The sequence below is a fragment of the Palaemon carinicauda genome, chromosome 45 (assembly GCF_036898095.1).
Source record: "Palaemon carinicauda isolate YSFRI2023 chromosome 45, ASM3689809v2, whole genome shotgun sequence".
NCBI classification, from domain to species: domain Eukaryota; kingdom Metazoa; phylum Arthropoda; class Malacostraca; order Decapoda; family Palaemonidae; genus Palaemon; species Palaemon carinicauda.
Window position 1 is genome coordinate 38,385,680 of NC_090769.1, and position 19,788 is coordinate 38,405,467.

The following is a 19,788-nucleotide window of genomic DNA, read 5'->3' on the forward strand; positions in this document are numbered from 1 at the left end:
TTTTGTTATATTGATAACTGTCAAAATGAAAAAACTCTTAGCTTATACGCTGTAAACATATTAACTCTGGTCTCTACCCACCTCCTTGGGTGTGAATCAGCTATTATATATTCACCGGCTAAGTTTAATATTTAAAAATGATATTTTAATTATAAAATAAATTTTTGAATATACTTACCCGGTGAATAGATAAATTAAATGACCCTCCCTTCCTCCCCAATAGAGACGCAGCGGGACGAGAAGAATTGAAGGTTTTGTTTACATACAAGAGTGGTATCTGGCCGACAGTTGGCGCTGGTGGGCACACCCGCAACCTGCATAGCGATCGCTCGCGAGTTTTTTGAGTATGTTGTCTGTCGAGCCGCAGAGTTGCAGCTATTATATATTCACCGGGTAAGTATATTCAAAAATTTATTTTATAATTAAAATATCATTTTTGCTTGTATTAATGTGCTTACATTATATGACTTATTTCGCAATTATAACCTTTTGATGAAGGTTGAATTGCGTGCTTCAGGTAGAAATCAGTTTTATTCATGCCTAATGTGAATTGTTGAAAAATTCGATTTCAGTGAAGTAAGTGCAAAACAGAAAATCGTAGTGATAAAGTGATAATTGCGCAAAGTGTTATCAGTGTTGCGACCGAGGGTTCGTCTGTTCGTGCCTGTCGTTCGCCTAGTCCGAGACCTCTTGCAAGCTCCCAAGCCCAGGGGAGAAGTAATGTCGTACGACTTATGGGTTCGAGAGGGCTTGATCAGCGAACAGACGTTCCCTCTATGGTTTCAGGCGTGTCTCATCAAGACCGCCCCTACCATAAGACGAGCGAGACGATTTTCTCCTCGTCATCCGAAGGCTTTTCGCGTAAGAAACCGTGGAGCAAGGTTTCGAGGCCCTTAAAGCGAAAGTCAGTCCTTTCAGGACAGGTCCAGCGTCCTGGTTGTAGCCATTGGGACAGCTCTGACCCTATGTAGTCATCGGAAGACTGCTCGCCGCCTAAACAAAAGCGTAACACAGGCTCCGAGAGTCTTATTGTAGGCAAGGTTTTGCAGTCACAGACGTTACCCTCGTCTCTTACCGCACCCTTTCCCGTTGATCCTAAATGGGTTGTACGGCAAGACATGCAGAATAAGCTTGCCTCTCTTATGGAGGACTATTCTGCTGAGCAGGTTCACGATGATCCTCGCCGCTTAGCTGATCGAGATCCTGGCCGTCAGCCGCCCAAACGAGCCTTTGCTCGTCCTGTTGACATTGACGTTACAAAGTCACGTCAATCGTGTTTTGTAGAGCCTCACTCGATGCAGTCCCGTGTTGACTCTCAGCCGCTTGTGGACGTTCAGCCACTGCCACTTGCTCTTGTTGACGTTCAGGACGTTCGCCAACCAGCATAGTTGACTTGTTTTGACGTTGAGCGTCAAGCACCGCAGTCAAGAGTTGTTTTGACTGCTCAGTCTAGGCAGTCAAGGCAGTCTCGAGTTGACGTCGAGCGTCCTCCCGCACCTGTTGTTGTTGCTGGTCAGTCCTTTAAGCAGTTACATGACATAGCGTCCTTGACTGCTACTGTTGCTCCTTTGCGTGTGGACTCTGCTTGTCAAGCATTGCCACCACGGCAGGTCTCTCCCTTGCTTGAGACTCGGCAATTGTCGGACAAGGTTCCTTCAGATGAGGAAGTTGCTGATCCCCCTCCTACTGATATTCCCTTGAGGACTCTGTCAGACGGAGAGGAGCCTAAAGCTGCTCAGCCTTCTATGGACTTTAAATAAATCATGCTGATTTTTAAGGATCTTTGTCCGGATCTTTTTGTAACTGCTGCTCCTCGTTCGCCTAAACGTCAGAGTTTACACTAGGCCTAGCTACTTCGAAGCCGTTGTTTTCTAAGCTAGTGCTCTCTCGCTCTTCTAAGAGAGCTTTACGTTTGCTAGGCGACTGGTTAATCACCAGGAGGAGTTTGGGGGAGACAGCCTTTGCTTTCCCTACTTTTAAGCTGGCTTATAGAGCGAGAGTCTGATATGACACGGGAGAAGTTCTCGGCTTGGGAGTTCCTGCCTCTGCCCAGATAGACTTCTAAAACCTCATAGACTCTCCCTGGCGCCTGGCCATGAGACGCTCCAAGATTTTATGGTCGGCTTCAGAGCTAGACCATCTCCTGTTAGGAGTTTTTTTCGAGCGTTTGAAGTTTTGCTGTACAATTATGTCATGCATAAACAAGGCTATCAGGGATGGCTCCAATAATCTGACAGCCACGTTCTCTGCAGGAACAAGTCTACAGGGATGGCTCCAATGATCTGGCAGCTATGTTCACTGCAGGAGTACGTAAGAGGCAAGTGCGCTCAATGTGTTCATTGTCAAGACAAACTTCACGATGAAGTCTACCAGGCTGTCTTGACAGCATTAAGGGAAGGCGACTGGATGGTCTCTCTCGACCTTCAGGAGGCATACTTCCACATTCCTATACACCCGGATTCCCAACCGTTTCTGAGGTTTGTTTACAGGAATGTGGGGTACCAGTTTCGAGCCCTGTGCTTTGGCCTCAGTCCTGCTCCTCTCGTGTTTACGAGGCTCATGAGGAATGTGGCAAAATCCCTCCATCTATCGGGAATCCGAGCCTCCCTGTACTTGGACGACTGGCTTCTCAGAGCATCGTCCAGTCTTCGCTGTCTGCAGGATCTACATTGGACGTTGAGTCTGGCCAGGGAGTTGGGACTTTTGGTCAACCTAAAAGTCCCAACTGATCCCATCCCAGATTATTCTATATTTGGGGATGGAGATTCGCAGTCAAGCCCTGCTCAAAGTCCAACTAATGCTGAAACGAAACGTTTATTCAGTCAGGAGTTGGAACAGTCTCGTAGGGACTCTCTCATCTCTGGAGCAGTTTGTCTCACTAGGGAGACTACACCTTCTGCCTCTCCGGTTCCATCTAGCCTCTCACTGGAACTAGGACAAGACATTAGAGACGGTATCATTCCCAGTCTCCGAACCAGTAAAGGCATGCCTGAAATGGTGGGACAGCAATATCAGTCTGAGAGAGGGACTATCCCTAGCAGTCAAGAACCCAAACCACGTGTTGTCCTCAGACGCGTCGGATTTGGGTTGGGGTGCGACCCTGGACGGTCGGGAATGCTCGGGTCTGTGGACCTCAAGTCAGAAGAGCATGCACATCAATGGCAAGGAGCTATTAGCAGTCCACTTGGCTTTGATGATATTAGAAAGCTTCTTCGAAACTTAGTGGTAGAGGCAACTCAGACAACACCACAACTTTGGCGTACATCTCCAAGCAAGGAGGCACACATTCCTTCACGCTGCTCGAGATCGCAAGGGACCTTCTCTTATGGTCAAGAATTCGAGGCATCTCCCTGTTGACGAGATTCATCCAGGGGGACTTGAACGTCTTGGCAGACTGTCTCAGTCGGAGGGGTCAGGTGATACCCACGGAATGGACCCTCCACAAGGACGTGGGCAAGAGTCTTTGGGCTACTTGGGGTCAACCCACCATAGACCTCTTTGCCTCCTCGTTGACCAAGAGGTTACCAATCTATTGCTCTCCAGTCCTAGATACAGAAGTAATCTACATAGACGCGTTTCTACTGGATTGGTCTTTTCTGGACTTATATGCATTCCCACCATTCAAGATAGTCAACAAGGTACTGCAGAAGTTCGCCTCTCACGAAGGGACAAGGTTGACGTTGGTTGCTACCCTCTGGCCCGCGAGAGAGTGGTGCACCGAGGTACTTCAATGGCTGGTAGACATTCCAAGAAGTCTTCCTCTAAGGGTAGATCTCTTACGTCAGCCCCCCGTAAAGAATGTTCATCAAAGCCTCCCCGCGCTTCGTCTGACTGCCTTCAGACTATCGAGAGACTCTCAAGAGCTCGAGGCTTTTCGAAGGAGGCAGCCAGTGCGATTGCGAGAGCTAGGAGAGCTTCTACCTTCAGAGTATACCAGTCGAAGTGGGAAGTCTTTCGAGATTGGTGCAAGCCAGCATCTATGTCCTCTTCCAGTACCTCTGTAGCCCAATCGGAGATTTTCTTTTACATCTGAGAAATGTTCGCTCCCTCTCAGCTCCCACGATTTAGGGCTACAGGAACATGTTGGCTTCGGTCTTTCGTCATAGAGGCTTAGATCTTTCCAACAATTAAGATCTCCAAGATCTCCTTAAGTCTTTCGAGACCTCTAAGGAACGTCGTTTGGCAACTCCTGGATGGAACTTAGACGTGGTCCTAAGGTTCCTCATGTCAGACAGGTTTGAGCCATTACATTCAGCCTCCCTGAAGGATCTACCCTCAAGACGCTTTTCCTAGTGTGCTTGGCTTCGGCTAAAAGGGTCAGTGAAATTCATGCCTTCAGTAAGAACATCGGCTTTTCTACAGAAAAAGCCACATGTTCACTTCAACTTGGTTTCCTGGCCAAAAAATGAACTGCCTTCTCGTCCTTGGCCTAAGTCTTTTGATATACCTTGCCTGTCAGAGATCGTAGGCAACGAACTTGAAAGAGTGCTGTGTCCAGTTAGAGCTCTTAAGTTCTACTTAGCTCGTACTAAGTCCTTACGAGGTGGATCTGAGGCATTATGGTGCTCAGTTAAGAAACCATCATTGCCTATGTCAAAGAATGCTTTGTCATATTTTATCAGACTTTTAATACGAGAGGCTCATTCTCACTTGAATGAAAAAGACCGATGCTTGCTTAAGGTTAAGACGCACGAAATAAGAGCTATAGCAACTTCCGTGGCCTTTAAGCAAAATAAATCTCTGCAAAGTATTATGGACGCGACCGTTTGGAGAAACAAATCGGTATTCGCGTCATTTTACTTAAAAGATGTCCAGACTCTTTACGAGGACTGCTACACACTGGGTCCATTCGTTACAGCGAATGCAGTAGTGGGTAAGGGTTCTACCACTACATTCCCTTAATTCCAATATCCTTTTAATCTGCTCTTGAAATGTTTTTTAATTGGGTTGTACGGAAGGCTAAGAAGCCTTTCGCAGCCTTTTTTGATTTGGCGGGTGGTCAAATGTCATTTCTTGAGAGCGCCCAGATTAGGGGTTTGATGAGGTCCTGTTGTATGGGTTGCAGCCCTTAATACTTCAGCTCCTGGGAGTCTTTCAGCATCCTAAGAGGATCGCTGGGCTTCGTGAGGAAGACAGACTAATAAGGCAGAGTAATCGTCTAAGTCAACTTCCTTACCAGGTACCCTTATATATTTGGGTTTTGTTATGATATAACTGTCAAAAACTCTAAGCATATACGCTGTAAACTTAATTAACTCTGGTCTCTACCCACCACCATGGGTGTGAATCAGCTATTATATATTCACCGGCTAAGTTAAATATTTAAAAATGATATTTTAATTATAAAATAAATTTTTGAATATACTTACCCGGTGAATATATAAATTAAAGGCCCCCCCTTCCTCCCCGATAGAGACCCAGCGGGATGAGAAAAATTGGGTCTGTTTACATGTATATGCGGTATCTGGCCGATAGTTGGCGCTAGTGGGCACACCCGCAACCTTCATAGCGATCGCTCGCGAGTTTTTGTGTGTTTTTCTGTCGAGCCGCCGGAGGCTCAGCTATTATATATTCACCGGGTAAGTATATTCAAAAATTTATTTTATAATTAAAATATCATTTTCCTAACTAAGCAAACCTTTAGCTCTTCACGTATACTGGTCCCGCCATCACCTTCCCCCCAAAATTCTGCCACAATTGCAAAGTGACGATTGTTTACCAGTGCTTGCATGAGTGGGACAGTAGGTCTACCCCCACTACCCCCTCCTCTTAACTAGTGGAGGGTAGTTACATCTTGCAAAGGCTTTAATAGCTGGTTTCAGCTATTGCCGAAATAATGCACCTATGTAAAGAGCTTCAGGTTTGTAGAGTTAGGAAAAATACAAATTACAGTATTCCAAATTTGTCATATTTTAGGGTTATGTATTAAGCAATGGTGAGCCCCTTCCCTCATATCTAGAAATATGTGTGCTACATATACCAAATGTCTACCCATGCTGGTGATAGTACAGTATACTATAGTCTTGTCTGTGTTTGTTCCCATACTAACAAACTTTCTGCTAATCATATTGGATATTACTTTCGGTGGAGCTGGAAGGCAGCCATTAGATTTAAATTGCGAGGTGGCAACCCTACCTAACCACTTAATGTGTGTAGGTAAGGGGTGGTTGGGGGCTACCCAGCCACCTATATCTACTCACAGTTAAATAAACCACACTACATTTTACTTCTGGCTGGTAGAGAGCGAACATTTCCTTTCTCCCTTCAAGTCTTAGCTATTTACCATTACCTGTGTTGCTTTATGCTCATTCTTTTCTTTACAGATATGACTTGCGTTTTTACGCGATGCTCTATTCCAGAGTTATGTGGCGGTTTCAGATGCTGATGTTTGTTCTGTGAGTTATCGGAAGGATTCCTCGGCGCTGACGAGTCCTCGAAGGGGTTTTATTCTTTCCCTTTGGAACAGGAATTTTTAATTCTCTCTCTATTTTTTCCTCAGCGCTTTAAGACGTCATCGGGTTGCGAAGTCAGTGGCTGTAGCTGCGGCTGACGTCTTAGCTGTCGACTAGGTCTACCTCCTGTTTGCCCTTCCTTCGTCTTCTGTTGACGACGAGTCTTCTTGCCTTCTGCCGATCTCGTCTCCCATCATTTCGCAATTTTTTTCTCTCCCCCTACAGGCAGTGTTTCAGCCCACGTATGCAGCTCCGCCGGTTGAGGATTGCGAGATCAAGGAAGATCGTCAACACACGGCTTGCTCGACGGACATTCCTTCTGTTTAATAATAACGGGCAAGACTCATCACCTTGTCTTCCTGGTCGGTCAGGATGTCGTTCACGACAATCCAATGAGGAGTTCAGAATTTATTCTGTTCAGTGATCACAGGGGCGAGACTCATTACCTCGTCTCCCTGGTCGGTTAGATTGTCTTCCGTGACAATCAGATGTTAAGACACCCATTAGGGTGTCTTTTGTGATGATCAGTGATCACCACAGATTGTAGGTTATCGCAGTCTTTACATTCTTCTTCTTGAAGAAGTATTCCTGTTTGGTTCCCCCTTCGGGGGACTACTTCGGCAGGATTCCCGTTAGGGAAATCCCTTCGGGGACAACTAAGAATTAAGTCTTGACTTTTTCTCTAGCAACACTTTATGTTAACCTTAATTTGAGATAGAACTCGTTGAAGGGCAACAGAATTCTGCTCAGTGGTTTGCCTCCAGATGTAAGATATTCCCCATCCGAGGGAGAGTCTTTACACAACCTTTATGCACGTTTCCGTTCACGCTCAAGATCGTGAGTTATATACTCACGGTCATAAGCTCATGGCGATCGTGGTCTCCGCTCACTTTAGCACTCACACTCATGATCATGAGCTACATGCTCACAATCGCGAGTGAGACGCTCGTGACCACGATTATGACACTAGTCTTTCTGTTCCCTTAAGGACACTCACGATTGTGCTCACGCTCACGATCGTGAGTTACACTCTCGGTCACGAGCGACACGCTCAGTCCCACAATTGATTGTGTCACTAGTCTCTTCTTAATTTTTGAGGATGCTTGCAATCACAAGCAAGACACTCATGATCACAAGCGAGCGTGAGTTACACAGTCATGAGCGAACCTGTAGTGATCATGATCGTGACGTCAATCTCTACAACCCTTGATAACATTCAAGTGATCGCTCACGAGACGCTCGCGATCACGCTCATGCTCACGAGCGTGAATTACATGCTCACGGTCAGAAGCGAGATGCTCGTGACCATGATTGTGACATCAATCTCTACAACCTTAGAGAATGTTCAAGTGATCGCGAGCAAGACTCGCGATCGCCCTCATGCTCACGAGCGTGAATTACACGCTCACGGTCGTGAGCAAGACGCTCGTGACCATGATTGTGACGCCAGTCTTTACAACCCTTAATAACGTTCACGTGATTGCGAGCGAGATGCTCCCGATCGTGCTCACACTCAGGAGGTATGGATTACATGCTCTATAACCGCGAGCCCAACGCTCGTTACCACTTGAGTGTCTTGTGTTCACGATCACGAGCTAAGCACTCATGATCACTACCTAGACAATCACGATCGTGCTCATGATCACGCTCATGATCGTGAGTTACATGCTCATGCATGACGCTCGTGATTGCAATTACGAGCATCTTGTGGCCATGATCACGATCTAGACACTTGTGATTACGTCAGAGACGCTTGCGACCGCGCTTACTCTTGTGATCGGGAGTTACACACTTGCACGCTTGTGACGGTGATCGCGGTCACGACGCTCTCTCTTACCCTCTTGATCGTGAGTTACACTCTCATGGTCTCGAGCAAGACTCTCGTGATCATGATTGCTAGCGTCTTGGGGTAAAGATCACGAGCTACACTCGTGATCATAAACGAGACGCTCGCGATATCGAGCTAGCTCACGATCACGAGCGATGAGCCCGTATCTCAGGCTAGACGCTCTCGATCAAGAACTAAAAGCTCATATCAAAAGGTATAAGCTCACAATCACAAGATCGACGCTCACGATGACGAACTATACTCTTGCGATCACGAGCACGAGCAAGACACTAACGATAACGGGCTCAAGCCAGACGCTAAATACGAGCTGACGCTCATGATTGTGAACTAAACGCTCACGATCATACATTCTCCCGATCACGAGCTAGATGCTTACAGTCACGATCTAGTCATGCACAAACTCTTAACATTTACGATCGCAAGCCAGACGCTCACGATCGCGAGCTTCACAGTAATGAACTAGATGCTCACGCTCACGAGCGAAATGCTTGTGCTTTCGTGCAGGACGCTCTCAAGCGAGATGCTCATGCTTTCGGGCGAGACACTTACGCTCTCGAGCGAGACTCATGCAGGACTCTCGTTCTTTTAGGCGTGACTCTCACACTCTTGTACGAGACGCTAATGCTCTTGTGCGAGATGTTTGCACTTAAAAGCAAGAAGCTCTTGTTTGAGTCACTCATGCTCAGGAGCAAGATGCTCTCGCTCTCGTGCAAGATGATCATGCTCTTGTGCGAGGCGCTCACGTGGGAGACGCTCACACTAGTGAACAGGACTCATGCGAGGTGTTTCAAGAATAGAACGAGGCTCACATGATCATTAGCACAGTCTCAAGCGAAATAATCTTGACCGATTCTGTAGATCTTGAATTTTCCAGATCTCCGATTTGTCAGCTACCAATCACCGTTTTTCAACGGCTAGACGATCCTCGGTTGCTTATCAATAGTACCGTTTGCGGTTTTTATGTTCAACAGCTTGTAATTCGTTGTCCTACACGACGGTAGCTCGTTGTTTTCGCTTGCTGGCCATTTTGCTGCTGGACATTCATTAGTCGGAGACTAGTGACCACTATAAGCCTGCTCCATTGTAGGCCTCTAGTTCGACAGCCACTACTTTAGAGGGAGCTACTCGAGAGAGCACTCTCTCCTAGACGGCATAGATAGTCTCTCCTCACTCTTGAGCTTACTCTACTATGTTAGACCCTGCAGAGTTGATGGAATTATGGTTTTTTCCTTTAGGAACCTAAGAATACACCCGTCTTCGGCAACGAGGATAATACGCTAGTGCAAGGCTCAGTGCCCCTCGCTCTTTGGGTTCTTGTTTGTGTATCACAAACAGGGCTTCTTGGGTTCCCAAAGTTTTCTCGCCGTTGGCGGAATCAGAGGGATCCGCTTCAAAGTGGCCAGGTTTATGTATTGAATCCGGCACAATCATGGGAATTAATTTCTTTTGAACGTACGTGTTTTCCTTGTACACTTCGTTCATACTACAGGAAGGCTTGCGAACCAATTGCCTCAGGAACCAGGTTGCTGCTTCGGTCGTTACCTTCTCCCCTGTTGTCCAGTTTATTATGGGGCTGCTCACAAACCGAATTTGCTTGAATAGGAACTACGCTAGTTAGACAATCTCCTGAAGCAGATTGGATCTCGGATGTGATAATGGAGGTAGATTCTTTGAATCTGTTTTTCTCCACCCCCTCTAGCGAGAGACAACCTCAGGTTACCACCATTCTCTCCCTCTTAGAGAACTAAATTCAGTGCTGTCTAATCGACAGCTATAGTAATTTACTTGCTGTGATTCAGGTTAGCCCTAGACGGGTGTCTGACAGGAATAACAGAGGATATTGAAAATCTGTGTTCTCCCAATCTCTGTTAGCCCTTATGCCCTCGGACCTTAGTGGAAACGCATTCAACCTCTATCTGCTTCCGTTCCAGGGAAACATCCTTTATCTATACTTCATGAAACTCAGGCTTGTTCATCAAGTCAGACGATGACTTTATCCCGTAACCAGAGCTCCTCTTTAGGCCGGAGTGGTTGGGAATGAATATATTACCTTCTCATAAGAGAACCCCTCCTACGAGCTCGAAGTAATCAGCTCATGTCTTTTTTGCGAAGGAAAGAGATTCCAGACTTAGCTACAAGGATACTATCGTGTATATCTTCCCCTAGGAAATGGTAAGCAGTCTCTATCTTCTTCCCCATGATTGGAACATCTGATCTCATAGGAAGACGGGGAAGCCGGAATATAGCCATGCTTCATCGGTTAGAAGTCTCTACTTTGTCTCTCCTCGTGTGACAAGCTTAACCTTCAAACCTTGTCATGCGAGGGGAGGTTTTGCGATCAACCAGTTAGCCACCTATATAGGATCGCCCCTCATCTGGAAGACCTAGGGCCTAGTGACTGATTTTAAAGTCTCAAACTCCTGCAAGATATCTCCTTCCATTTACCTCGATCTATAATTCGAGTAATCAAAGGAATGACATGAAGGTCATATCCTATACAGATATCCGTAGACTGCGTCATTACCCTGTAGGAACTTTCGCAGGTCCGACAAGACCGCATTAGTCCCCATCGTGTGCGACCTCTGAAGAACTAGCCTGCTCCCAGGTCCTTCGGCACTATGGATCATCCTTCTCTTGGTCCTCTACAACACCTGAGCAAGTAATAGTCTTAGTTAAAAGACTGCCTGACGAGAATCTCTTCCAAGGAGTAGATCTCGTTCTTCTGGATTTGACGCTTCCTATAGAGGCATCAAAGAAAAGGGTGGGGAGGCCACATACAGGACCTTATGTTCTTAGGACTATGATCAGAGCATGAATGATACCATCTCTTAATCCCCTAGTAGGCACCTTCTTTCTTCGGGAAAGTGATGGGGCGAATGACAGTGAGTCGGCAGTTTCCCGTTTGTGGGAAAACACTTCCTGCTCCTACATACTTATTCTCCCCTTCAGGGTATCCTGTCCACGGATATTCATTCCTTTAGGAAACAGAACGAATATCAATGACAAGCAGTGATCTTCTTTTTGCAGGAGAAGGACTGTTGTCTCCTATTCAATTCCCTTTTGCAAGCAATTTTCTTCGGAAAAGGAATAGAGGGCTTTTCCCCACTTCCGTGCAGACTTATAGTCGGACTTGTCTCATCAAGGGATTCGACTAGAGCTTCAGTCTACGAGTCTTGCAGAAAAGACAGGTCTCATACAGTGGCATGTCTACGACTCTGGAGAACCCATTACAGACTTCCTTTACGACTAGATACTCCGTGGTGAGAGTCGAGTGAAGTCTACTTTTTCCTCCTCTCAAGAGTGCTATTCTATTCATGCACTCAAAAATTGCCAACAAAGGGAATCACACTCTTAGGCTTAGGCAACTGAAGACTTTTGCTCGTTCATCGAGCATCTCCTCCAATCGTTGCTCTCCATACAGTTTGAACCGAATACCTGTAGTTGGGTAATGCAGCCTTCTACGGGATGGGTGGCTCTAAACTGCAGATCTTCCCCTAGTCCTGAATACAGGTCTTTCCCAGTGTAACACTTGACCAAAGGAGAGACGTACTGTATGGGTCTCCCTCAACATCTCTTGCTCATGGTGAGAAACCAAGTAACATCTTATTTAGTTCTGGGCAGCTTGAACCTCAGGTTCAAGCCCTCCAACTGGGAACCTGCCACTTTGTAATCAAGGCTGTAATACAGATACTGTAATTACTTGAGGACATACCTCAAGGAAAGTAATTACCTAACCCAAAGGGTATAGCAAACTGGGTCCGATACTCGTCATTGTTTTTCTTTTTCTCGCCAGTGATTATATTGAGGCCATACTTCAGGAAAACAAAGAAGGAGTTTGCTCCTTAGGTTCAGCATGCCCCGCAAACCCTAGGAAGGTCAAGGAGGTTGTAAGGATCTCGTCCATGACGGGGACACAGGTCCTATACCAGTCACAGAATCCCTTTCCTCCTCGTCATAGAGATGACCCAGAGGTCTGAACGTTTTAGGGCAGAATCCGTCCATAATGTTTTCAAGCAGCTCTTTTGTGACACAAACCAAGTCATTGGTAGGGTGGAAAGGTGTCTGATCTTCCCCTCACCCTACCTACAAGGTGTGACCCACAGAAGACCTAATACATTTTCTCTATCACTTCTGTGGTACATAACACTTTTGAGCAGTTCTTTCATGACACAAACTGTGCCATTGGTAGGGTGGATACGTGTCTATTCTTCACATCACCCTACCTAAAAGACGGGACCCACAGAAGACCCGATACATTTTCTCTGACTCCTGTGGTGATGACACAATTATTGGTTTAATAATACCTTGGGCTCCTTGTTGGACAAGTAGCAGAAGGTTGAAGGCATTGGCTACCCGGGATAAGAGTAGGATGAATGAAAGTATCCCTGTCTCTTTTACTTTTATCATTTTCCCCTTATTTGAGGAACAGCGCCATAGACCCCTTTGCAAAGCTGGCTTCAGCCTCTAGGTAACAACCACTTCCCTTTTGTAACCAAGTATATTTTTCATATACAGTACTTGTCCACGTCCCCAACGCCTCCTGCGAGGTAGGCCTTGGGAAAAGTCTTTATGTGTAGGGCTTCTATTTTATCTAGGAGCATCTTACCTAGAAATTCTTATGATATATCTCACAACTACTTTAGATGCTCTGGCCGCTATCATACTTGTATTGATATGCGAGGTGCAAGGTTTCCCTCGGTTACAGTCTAAAACTGTACTAGCGAAACCCGTGACAATGACTAAGCCAGTGGTCGGACTTACCACTCTCCTAAGAGTGAGTCATCCAATATAAATGGCAGAGGGTTTGTTAGTATGGGAACAAATGACAAATTCAGAGATGCAGTAATTTGTATTTTTCCCTAATACAAACCTGTAGATATTTGTATAAATTGGCCCGGCATCACCTGTCCCCCAGTAAGTCCTGCTTGTAAGCAAAAAGTGACTTGGTTCATTGAACCATAATTATATGTAGGTGGCTTGGTAGCCCCCAACCACCCCTTTCCTACCCACTATTAGGGGTTAGGTAGGGTTGCCACTTCGCACTTTAAATCTAATGGCTGCCTTCCAGCTCCGCCGAAAGTAATATCCAACATAAATAACTACATGTTTGATTTAGTTAGGGAAAAATAAAAATTTTCTCCAAATTAGGCACACTGAATTTAGTTATCATCTGACACTTTTTGCATTGTTCAGTATAACCTTAACATAAGAATTGTAAATATATAAATGAGTGGACAAAGAAATGTGGTGAATATAACTTAAGAGAAATGCAGCAAATGTTAATCACAACAACACCAGAAAAAGAAGGAAATTACATTCTCCAACAGCCTTGATCATAGGAAATAGCATTCTTGAATTTTTTGGGAGACTACCATAAACATCTTTCCCTCAAGTTCCTGAAGAAAAAGCACTCTGGTCAAAAAAAGGGTTGCATAAGGGACTGGATATGCTTACGTAAATGTAAGAAAAGGATGTTTTAGCCATAAAAGAAGTTGTTTTCGTTAAAAAAAAAACTATTCAAAACCTGAATAATAGACGTTCTCCCAGCAAAAAATTAAATAATCAGAATTTCCAAAATCCCAAGCAGAGGTTGTGAGTCAAGCCACTTAAGCCAGTAATGACTGAGGCTCTAAGAGCTTCTACGTCTCTATGCATAGCTGCTAGGAGGGTGTTGGAGTTACTTTCCATCCTCCATTATGGAAACAGGAAGGAAGACATATCCAGGGAAGAGGAAAAACCTTCCAATATGGTTCTAGGGGACGGCTTCTCACTTAAGGATGAGTCGCAGATAGAAAGGACATTTGGTGTAATTGCTGGAATTATTACAAAGATTTTGAAAGTAATTTTTTAATTTTCCTAACCATATAAGCCTGATTCCTTAAAGTTACATATGCATAGCTGCTAGGAGGGTGTTGGAGTTACTTTCCATCCTCCATTATGGAAACAGGAAGGAAGACATATCCAGGGAAGAGGAAAAACCTTCCAATATGGTTCTAGGGGACGGCTTCTCACTTAAGGATGAGTCGCAGATAGAAAGGACATTTGGTGTAATTGCTGGAATTATTACAAAGATTTTGAAAGTAATTTTTTAATTTTCCTAACCATATAAGCCTGATTCCTTAAAGTTACATATGCATAGCTGCTAGGAGGGTGTTGGAGTTACTTTCCATCCTCCATTATGGAAACAGGAAGGAAGACATATCCAGGGAAGAGGAAAAACCTTCCAATATGGTTCTAGGGGACGGCTTCTCACTTAAGGATGAGTCGCAGATAGAAAGGACATTTGGTGTAATTGCTGGAATTATTACAAAGATTTTGAAAGTAATTTTTTAATTTTCCTAACCATATAAGCCTGATTCCTTAAAGTTACATGTCCTACATAAACCACCTAATTCAGTCCTTAAGTCAAAGGTCAAAAGTGACGTGATACAGTTGAGCAGGCTGGTCCTTTCTCCCCCTGGTCTCTCTTCAACAATCACATGTACCTTATTAAAGATTGAATGGCTGTTCCAGCTTGTGCTGAAATCTTACTCCAAAGGACTCAGATTTGTTGAGTTAGGAGAAATATAAATTTCTTTAAAATGTGTAATTTTTGTGAACTTCTTTCAGGCTGAGAAACTTATCCTGTCAGTGGAGTCATCCATTTTTTGGTGAACTAAAATTGCCCAGCCTGAAACCACTAGTAAGTATTCACTGATTACAGTTTTAGAAATTCATATTTGCATTTTCTTTGTTCATGAAGGTATACTGTAGTTTCTGATTAATGAAAGGAACTTTTAATTCTTAGGTATATTTGTTCCAACACAAATACAAACCCTACGCTATTTATTGTGGTACACTTTTGGTGAAGCTGAAAGATGAGCCATGATAATTTAGTGAGGGATAACCACCCCAACAGTTAGTTAGGAGGTGGGGGTTGGGGATAGTCAGCTACCCTGCTCACTCATATACCTGGGCTAAGCAACCACTTTACTTTCTGGCTCGGTAGAGAATGGTCATACTGTCGCTCTCTCCTGCAAAGACTTGCTATTTGATTGTTTAATAGTAGTCAGCCATTGTTCTTCGTGGTAGTTAGGTTACAGGCACAGCCGCGATAAGGGGATTTTTGCGAATAAATGCTGCACTAGGCTGGGCTAACACCTAACCTAAAAAGTCAATGCCCCTTGCCACAAGCGGGTGCCCGAGCTGATGATTAACAATGTAAATACGGCCTAATATTGTTTTTATGAATAGTACTTACCTGGCAGTTATATATATATTCGAAGCTATATATATATATATATAGATAACTGCCAGGTAAGTATCCATAAAACTTTGTTTTATCATAAAAACTCCATTTTTATGAATAGTATTTACCTGGCAGTTATATATATATAGCTTCGAATATACATATAACTGCCAGGTAAGTATTCATAAAACTTTGTTTTATCATAAAAACTCCATTTTAATTTGGTTTCTACAACAGTTTATAATCATGTGTACAGTGTACTGTACATTTGCACACATGTACACTACATACTGGACACAGTAAGGCTACAGTACAGTATTGTGCTAAAGTAAATATTTACCGAGTCGTCATCATCCCCTTATTGTTCTGTATAACTAAAGTTGTTCCTATCTAGTAATACTGTACTGTAATCTAATCCTCACTGATACTGTAGTTTATATTAATGTATTATATGTACAGTAATACAGTATCACTATAATACAGCTTAACTGTACTTATTGTAAGTATCTGGTGTTTTCATTGAGATGACTCGAGTACCCTACGCGTTTTCTTGATGCATTTCGTAACTGTGTCATCTCTTGCGCAGTATGCTACAGTATATCTATAGTTTCTTAAACAGAAATACAGCTTATTTTATAAACTAAAAACATAAATATCTCGGTAAGAATTGTCTCTTTTAAAGAAACAAACAACAACAGTGCATTCGATTACTGTTCAACACTGATATATTCACTCTCTCTCTCTCTCTCTCTCTCTCTCTCTCTCTCTCTCTCTCTCTCTCTCTCTCTCAAATCATAGCTTAAAGTTTCCGATTTTGTTTCGGAAGCATTATTGCATTTTAGAAAATTACGATTATTTGGATAGTTAATTGTGCTTTGATAAAACATTTATGTACTTTTGTTTTAAATTTTGTGTGTATATTAACGATCAAAGTATTTTGGGTGCTGTGATCAGATCAGCTGATGCACATACAATTCAATAACAACGAGTATTGTTTAATATAATATTTCTTAACTTATTCAAAACATCTTCTGTACTATATATAGTTAGTACAGTATTACATAAGAACCGATGTGTTATAAGCTATCATAATATTCATATACTGTAATACATGTATACTGTAGCTCTCATTACAGCATGAGACGAGAACCCGAAGGTTCAAAAGGGCGTCTCCTACCACAGGGTGAGGAGAAAGTCCAGGGGGTCAGAAATTCCTCCTCGCGATGGATTCCCGAAGGGGAACCATTTAAGGCAGTTTCTTCTAAGCATTGAAAGTACTTTGAGTCCGAAACTTTGCATAAGCGAGTCTGTTCCCCGGGAGGGAAGATTCGGAATTTATGCCAGTTTTGCTGATGGGAAACTTAGAAATACTAACGTATTTGTCGTTTCTAAGGGATTTCAGTCATAGGAAAAAGGAGGTCTCAATTGCGAACGTTGATCAGTTTTCTCCAATCACGTTTCAGACACAACGAAACATTTGGGCTTCGGCCCAGATGTTCGTTCGGCCTCGGCGTTCCTGTTGTAAGGTCGAAAAAAGTTGCCTGCTAGAGAAATCTGGTGATCTGTGTTTCGGGTCCGTAACAGGATTTATGCATTCCTGTTATGGACCCAACAGTATTTGAAGATGGACTCCCAAATGAGGCAGTTACCATAGGAGTGACTAGAAGAGAAGTAGAACAAGCAATAAAGAAGATGAAAAATAGTAAAGCTGCAGGACCGGATAATATATCAGTAGAGGTATGGAAGAGTCTTGGAGAGGAAGGCATAGATATCTTGTGGGACCTGATGCAAAAGATCTTCAATCAGGAAAAGATGCCAGAGGAATGGAGAAGAAGCCTAATCACTCCCATCTATAAGGGGAAAGGAGACATCCAGGAATGTGGCAACTACAGAGGCATAAAGTTGATAAGCCATACTATGAAGATGATGGGCGAAGTTCATTGAGAAGAGACTCGGAGATGAAACAACAATTGGTGAGGAACAATTTGGATTCATGCCTGGAAGAGGGACTGTAGATGCAATATTTGCTTTGAGGCAGATGATAGAAAAACATCGGAAGAAACAGAAAGGATTACATATGGTCTTTATTGACATGGAGAAGGCGTACGATCGAATACCACGTCAGGAGCTGTGGAGATGTATGAGAGAAAAGGGAGTCCCTGAGAAATACATAAGAATCACCCAATATATGTATGAGAGGGCAGAAGCAAATGTTAAGAGGAGTATAGGACTAAAAGAAAGTTTCCCAGTAAATGTGGGACTACATCAGGGGTCTGCATTGAGCCCTTACCTATTTGATCTGGTCATGGATGTAGTAACACAAGGTACTAGAGATCAGTCTCCTTGGTGTATGCTTTTTGTTGATGATGTTATACTGTGTAGCACTAGGCGAGAGGTAGTAGAAGAGAAACTGGAGGAGTGGAGAAGAGAAATGGAAAATAGAGGATTGAAGATCAGCAGGAAAAAGACAGTATTTTAGATTGAAAAAGAGGGAGAGTGGGGAAGTTAGTTTACAAGGAGAGAGATTGAAAAGAGTTGAAAATTTTAAGTATTTAGGATCAACAGTTGTAGAGGATGGTGATCTGGGGGCAGAAATAAATGACGGAATACAAGCAGGATGGAAGAATTGGAAAAAAGTGTGTGGAGTACTATGCGACAGGAAAATAGGGGTTAAGTTGAAAGGTAAAGTACACAGGACAGTTGTGAGACCGGCAATGACGTGTAGAGCAGAGATGTGGGCAATAAAGAAGACAGAACAGAAGAAGCTGGATGTGGCAGAGATGAGAATGTTGAGATGGATGTGTGGGGTGACAAGAAGAAATAAAATATGGAATGAGGTAATTGGGGGTACCACTGGAGTTAGAGAACTATCAGATAAGATCCAAGAAAGTAGACTGAGGTGGTATGGTCATGTCATGAGAAGAGATGAACAGTATATTGGGAGGAGAGTGATGGAAATGGAGGTACAGGGAACGAGAAGGAGAGGGATATCAAAGCGAACGTGGATGGACTGTATCAAGGATGACCTTCGATCAAAGGGATTAACCGGTGATGAAGTGTGGGACAGAGGTAGATGGAGAACACTGGCCAGAAATATCTACCCCACAAGAAAGTGGGAGAAGACGCAGACAAAGAAGAACAGGAATTATGCATACAATATCCTCAATATTGTGTCTAACTATGAATTGAAGACACTTCTCAATTTTGTTTTCGGAAGTAGTTGCGTGCGATCGTTTGTTATCGACTGATCTCTTGCTGAACAGCAATTCACGGTAATACCATCTTCCTCTAGGGAGTGCTGGAAGCATACTTACACGACCAACTTTCATTGGATTGAAGGCAGTTAGAGGACAGGATTCACCATCTCCACTACAGAATATTTGCTTGCAACTGATTGGATGACTAGACAGCAATTGACTTGAAATGGTTAATTTTGGCCCCTCGGTCGCAACCAATAAGAATTGATTTTTTGCTCAAGAGTCAAGGTTCCTTGTCCTCTCAATTGAACTTGCCAACACTTTGTGGGGGAGCAACAGAGGAGGGTATTGCCCCAACAAGTCCACCAGAGGCAGATGTCTGAGGAGCAGTTGAAAGACATGGAGGTTCCATGGGACAGAACTTTGATCAGTCTCCATGCTCAGAGAGGGATACATTGTCCTGTTCATGCTCTCTTGCCTTCCTCTGACCCTCCATCACATTCCTACGCGAAGGGATCCACAAAGGAACAAGCCCTTCTGGATGAAGTCCAGACCATGCTGAGGAAGATGCTCTCCAAAAGGTCCTGGATAGGTCTCATGGCTTTTACAGTAGGTTTTCATGTAGAAAAGACGTCTGAAGGCTGGAGACCAGTTATCGACCTCTCATCCCTGAACGAGTTTGTTTAACAAACTCCGTTCAGGATGGAGATGTTCAAGCAGGTTGCCAGACCAGAGCACTTTATGATATCGTTATACCTCAAGCATACGTGCTTCCAGATATCCGTTCATCCATCCTCAAGGAAGTACCCGAGATTCACATTAAGCAGAAGGATATACCAGTTCAAGGTGCTGTGCATCGACCTGGCCACAGCACTCCAGGTGTTCACTCAGATCTTTAACCTAGTGTCCATGTGGCCTCACAAGTACGTCATTCATCTCTTTCGTTATCTAGACGATTGGCTAGTTCTAGCAAACTCGAGGGATACCCTCGTCCTCCATCAAAATAGGATTCTTGCCTTTTGCTGAGATCTGGGGATCGTGGTAAATTACAAGAAGTCGTTC

At 43.9% G+C, this 19,788-nt stretch overlaps 1 protein-coding gene across 3 annotated transcripts in view; it reads left to right on the plus strand.

Moving 5' to 3' along the window:
• LOC137634976 (mitochondrial potassium channel ATP-binding subunit) overlaps positions 1-19,788 on the plus strand; it is a 218,455-nt gene that overhangs the window by 37,932 nt on the left and 160,735 nt on the right. For all 3 annotated transcript variants that reach the window (XM_068367570.1, XM_068367571.1, XM_068367572.1), the window contains exon 3: positions 14,911-14,983. In XM_068367570.1, coding sequence (XP_068223671.1) covers positions 14,911-14,983 — 73 coding nt within the window. The remainder of the gene's footprint in view (positions 1-14,910; positions 14,984-19,788) is intronic.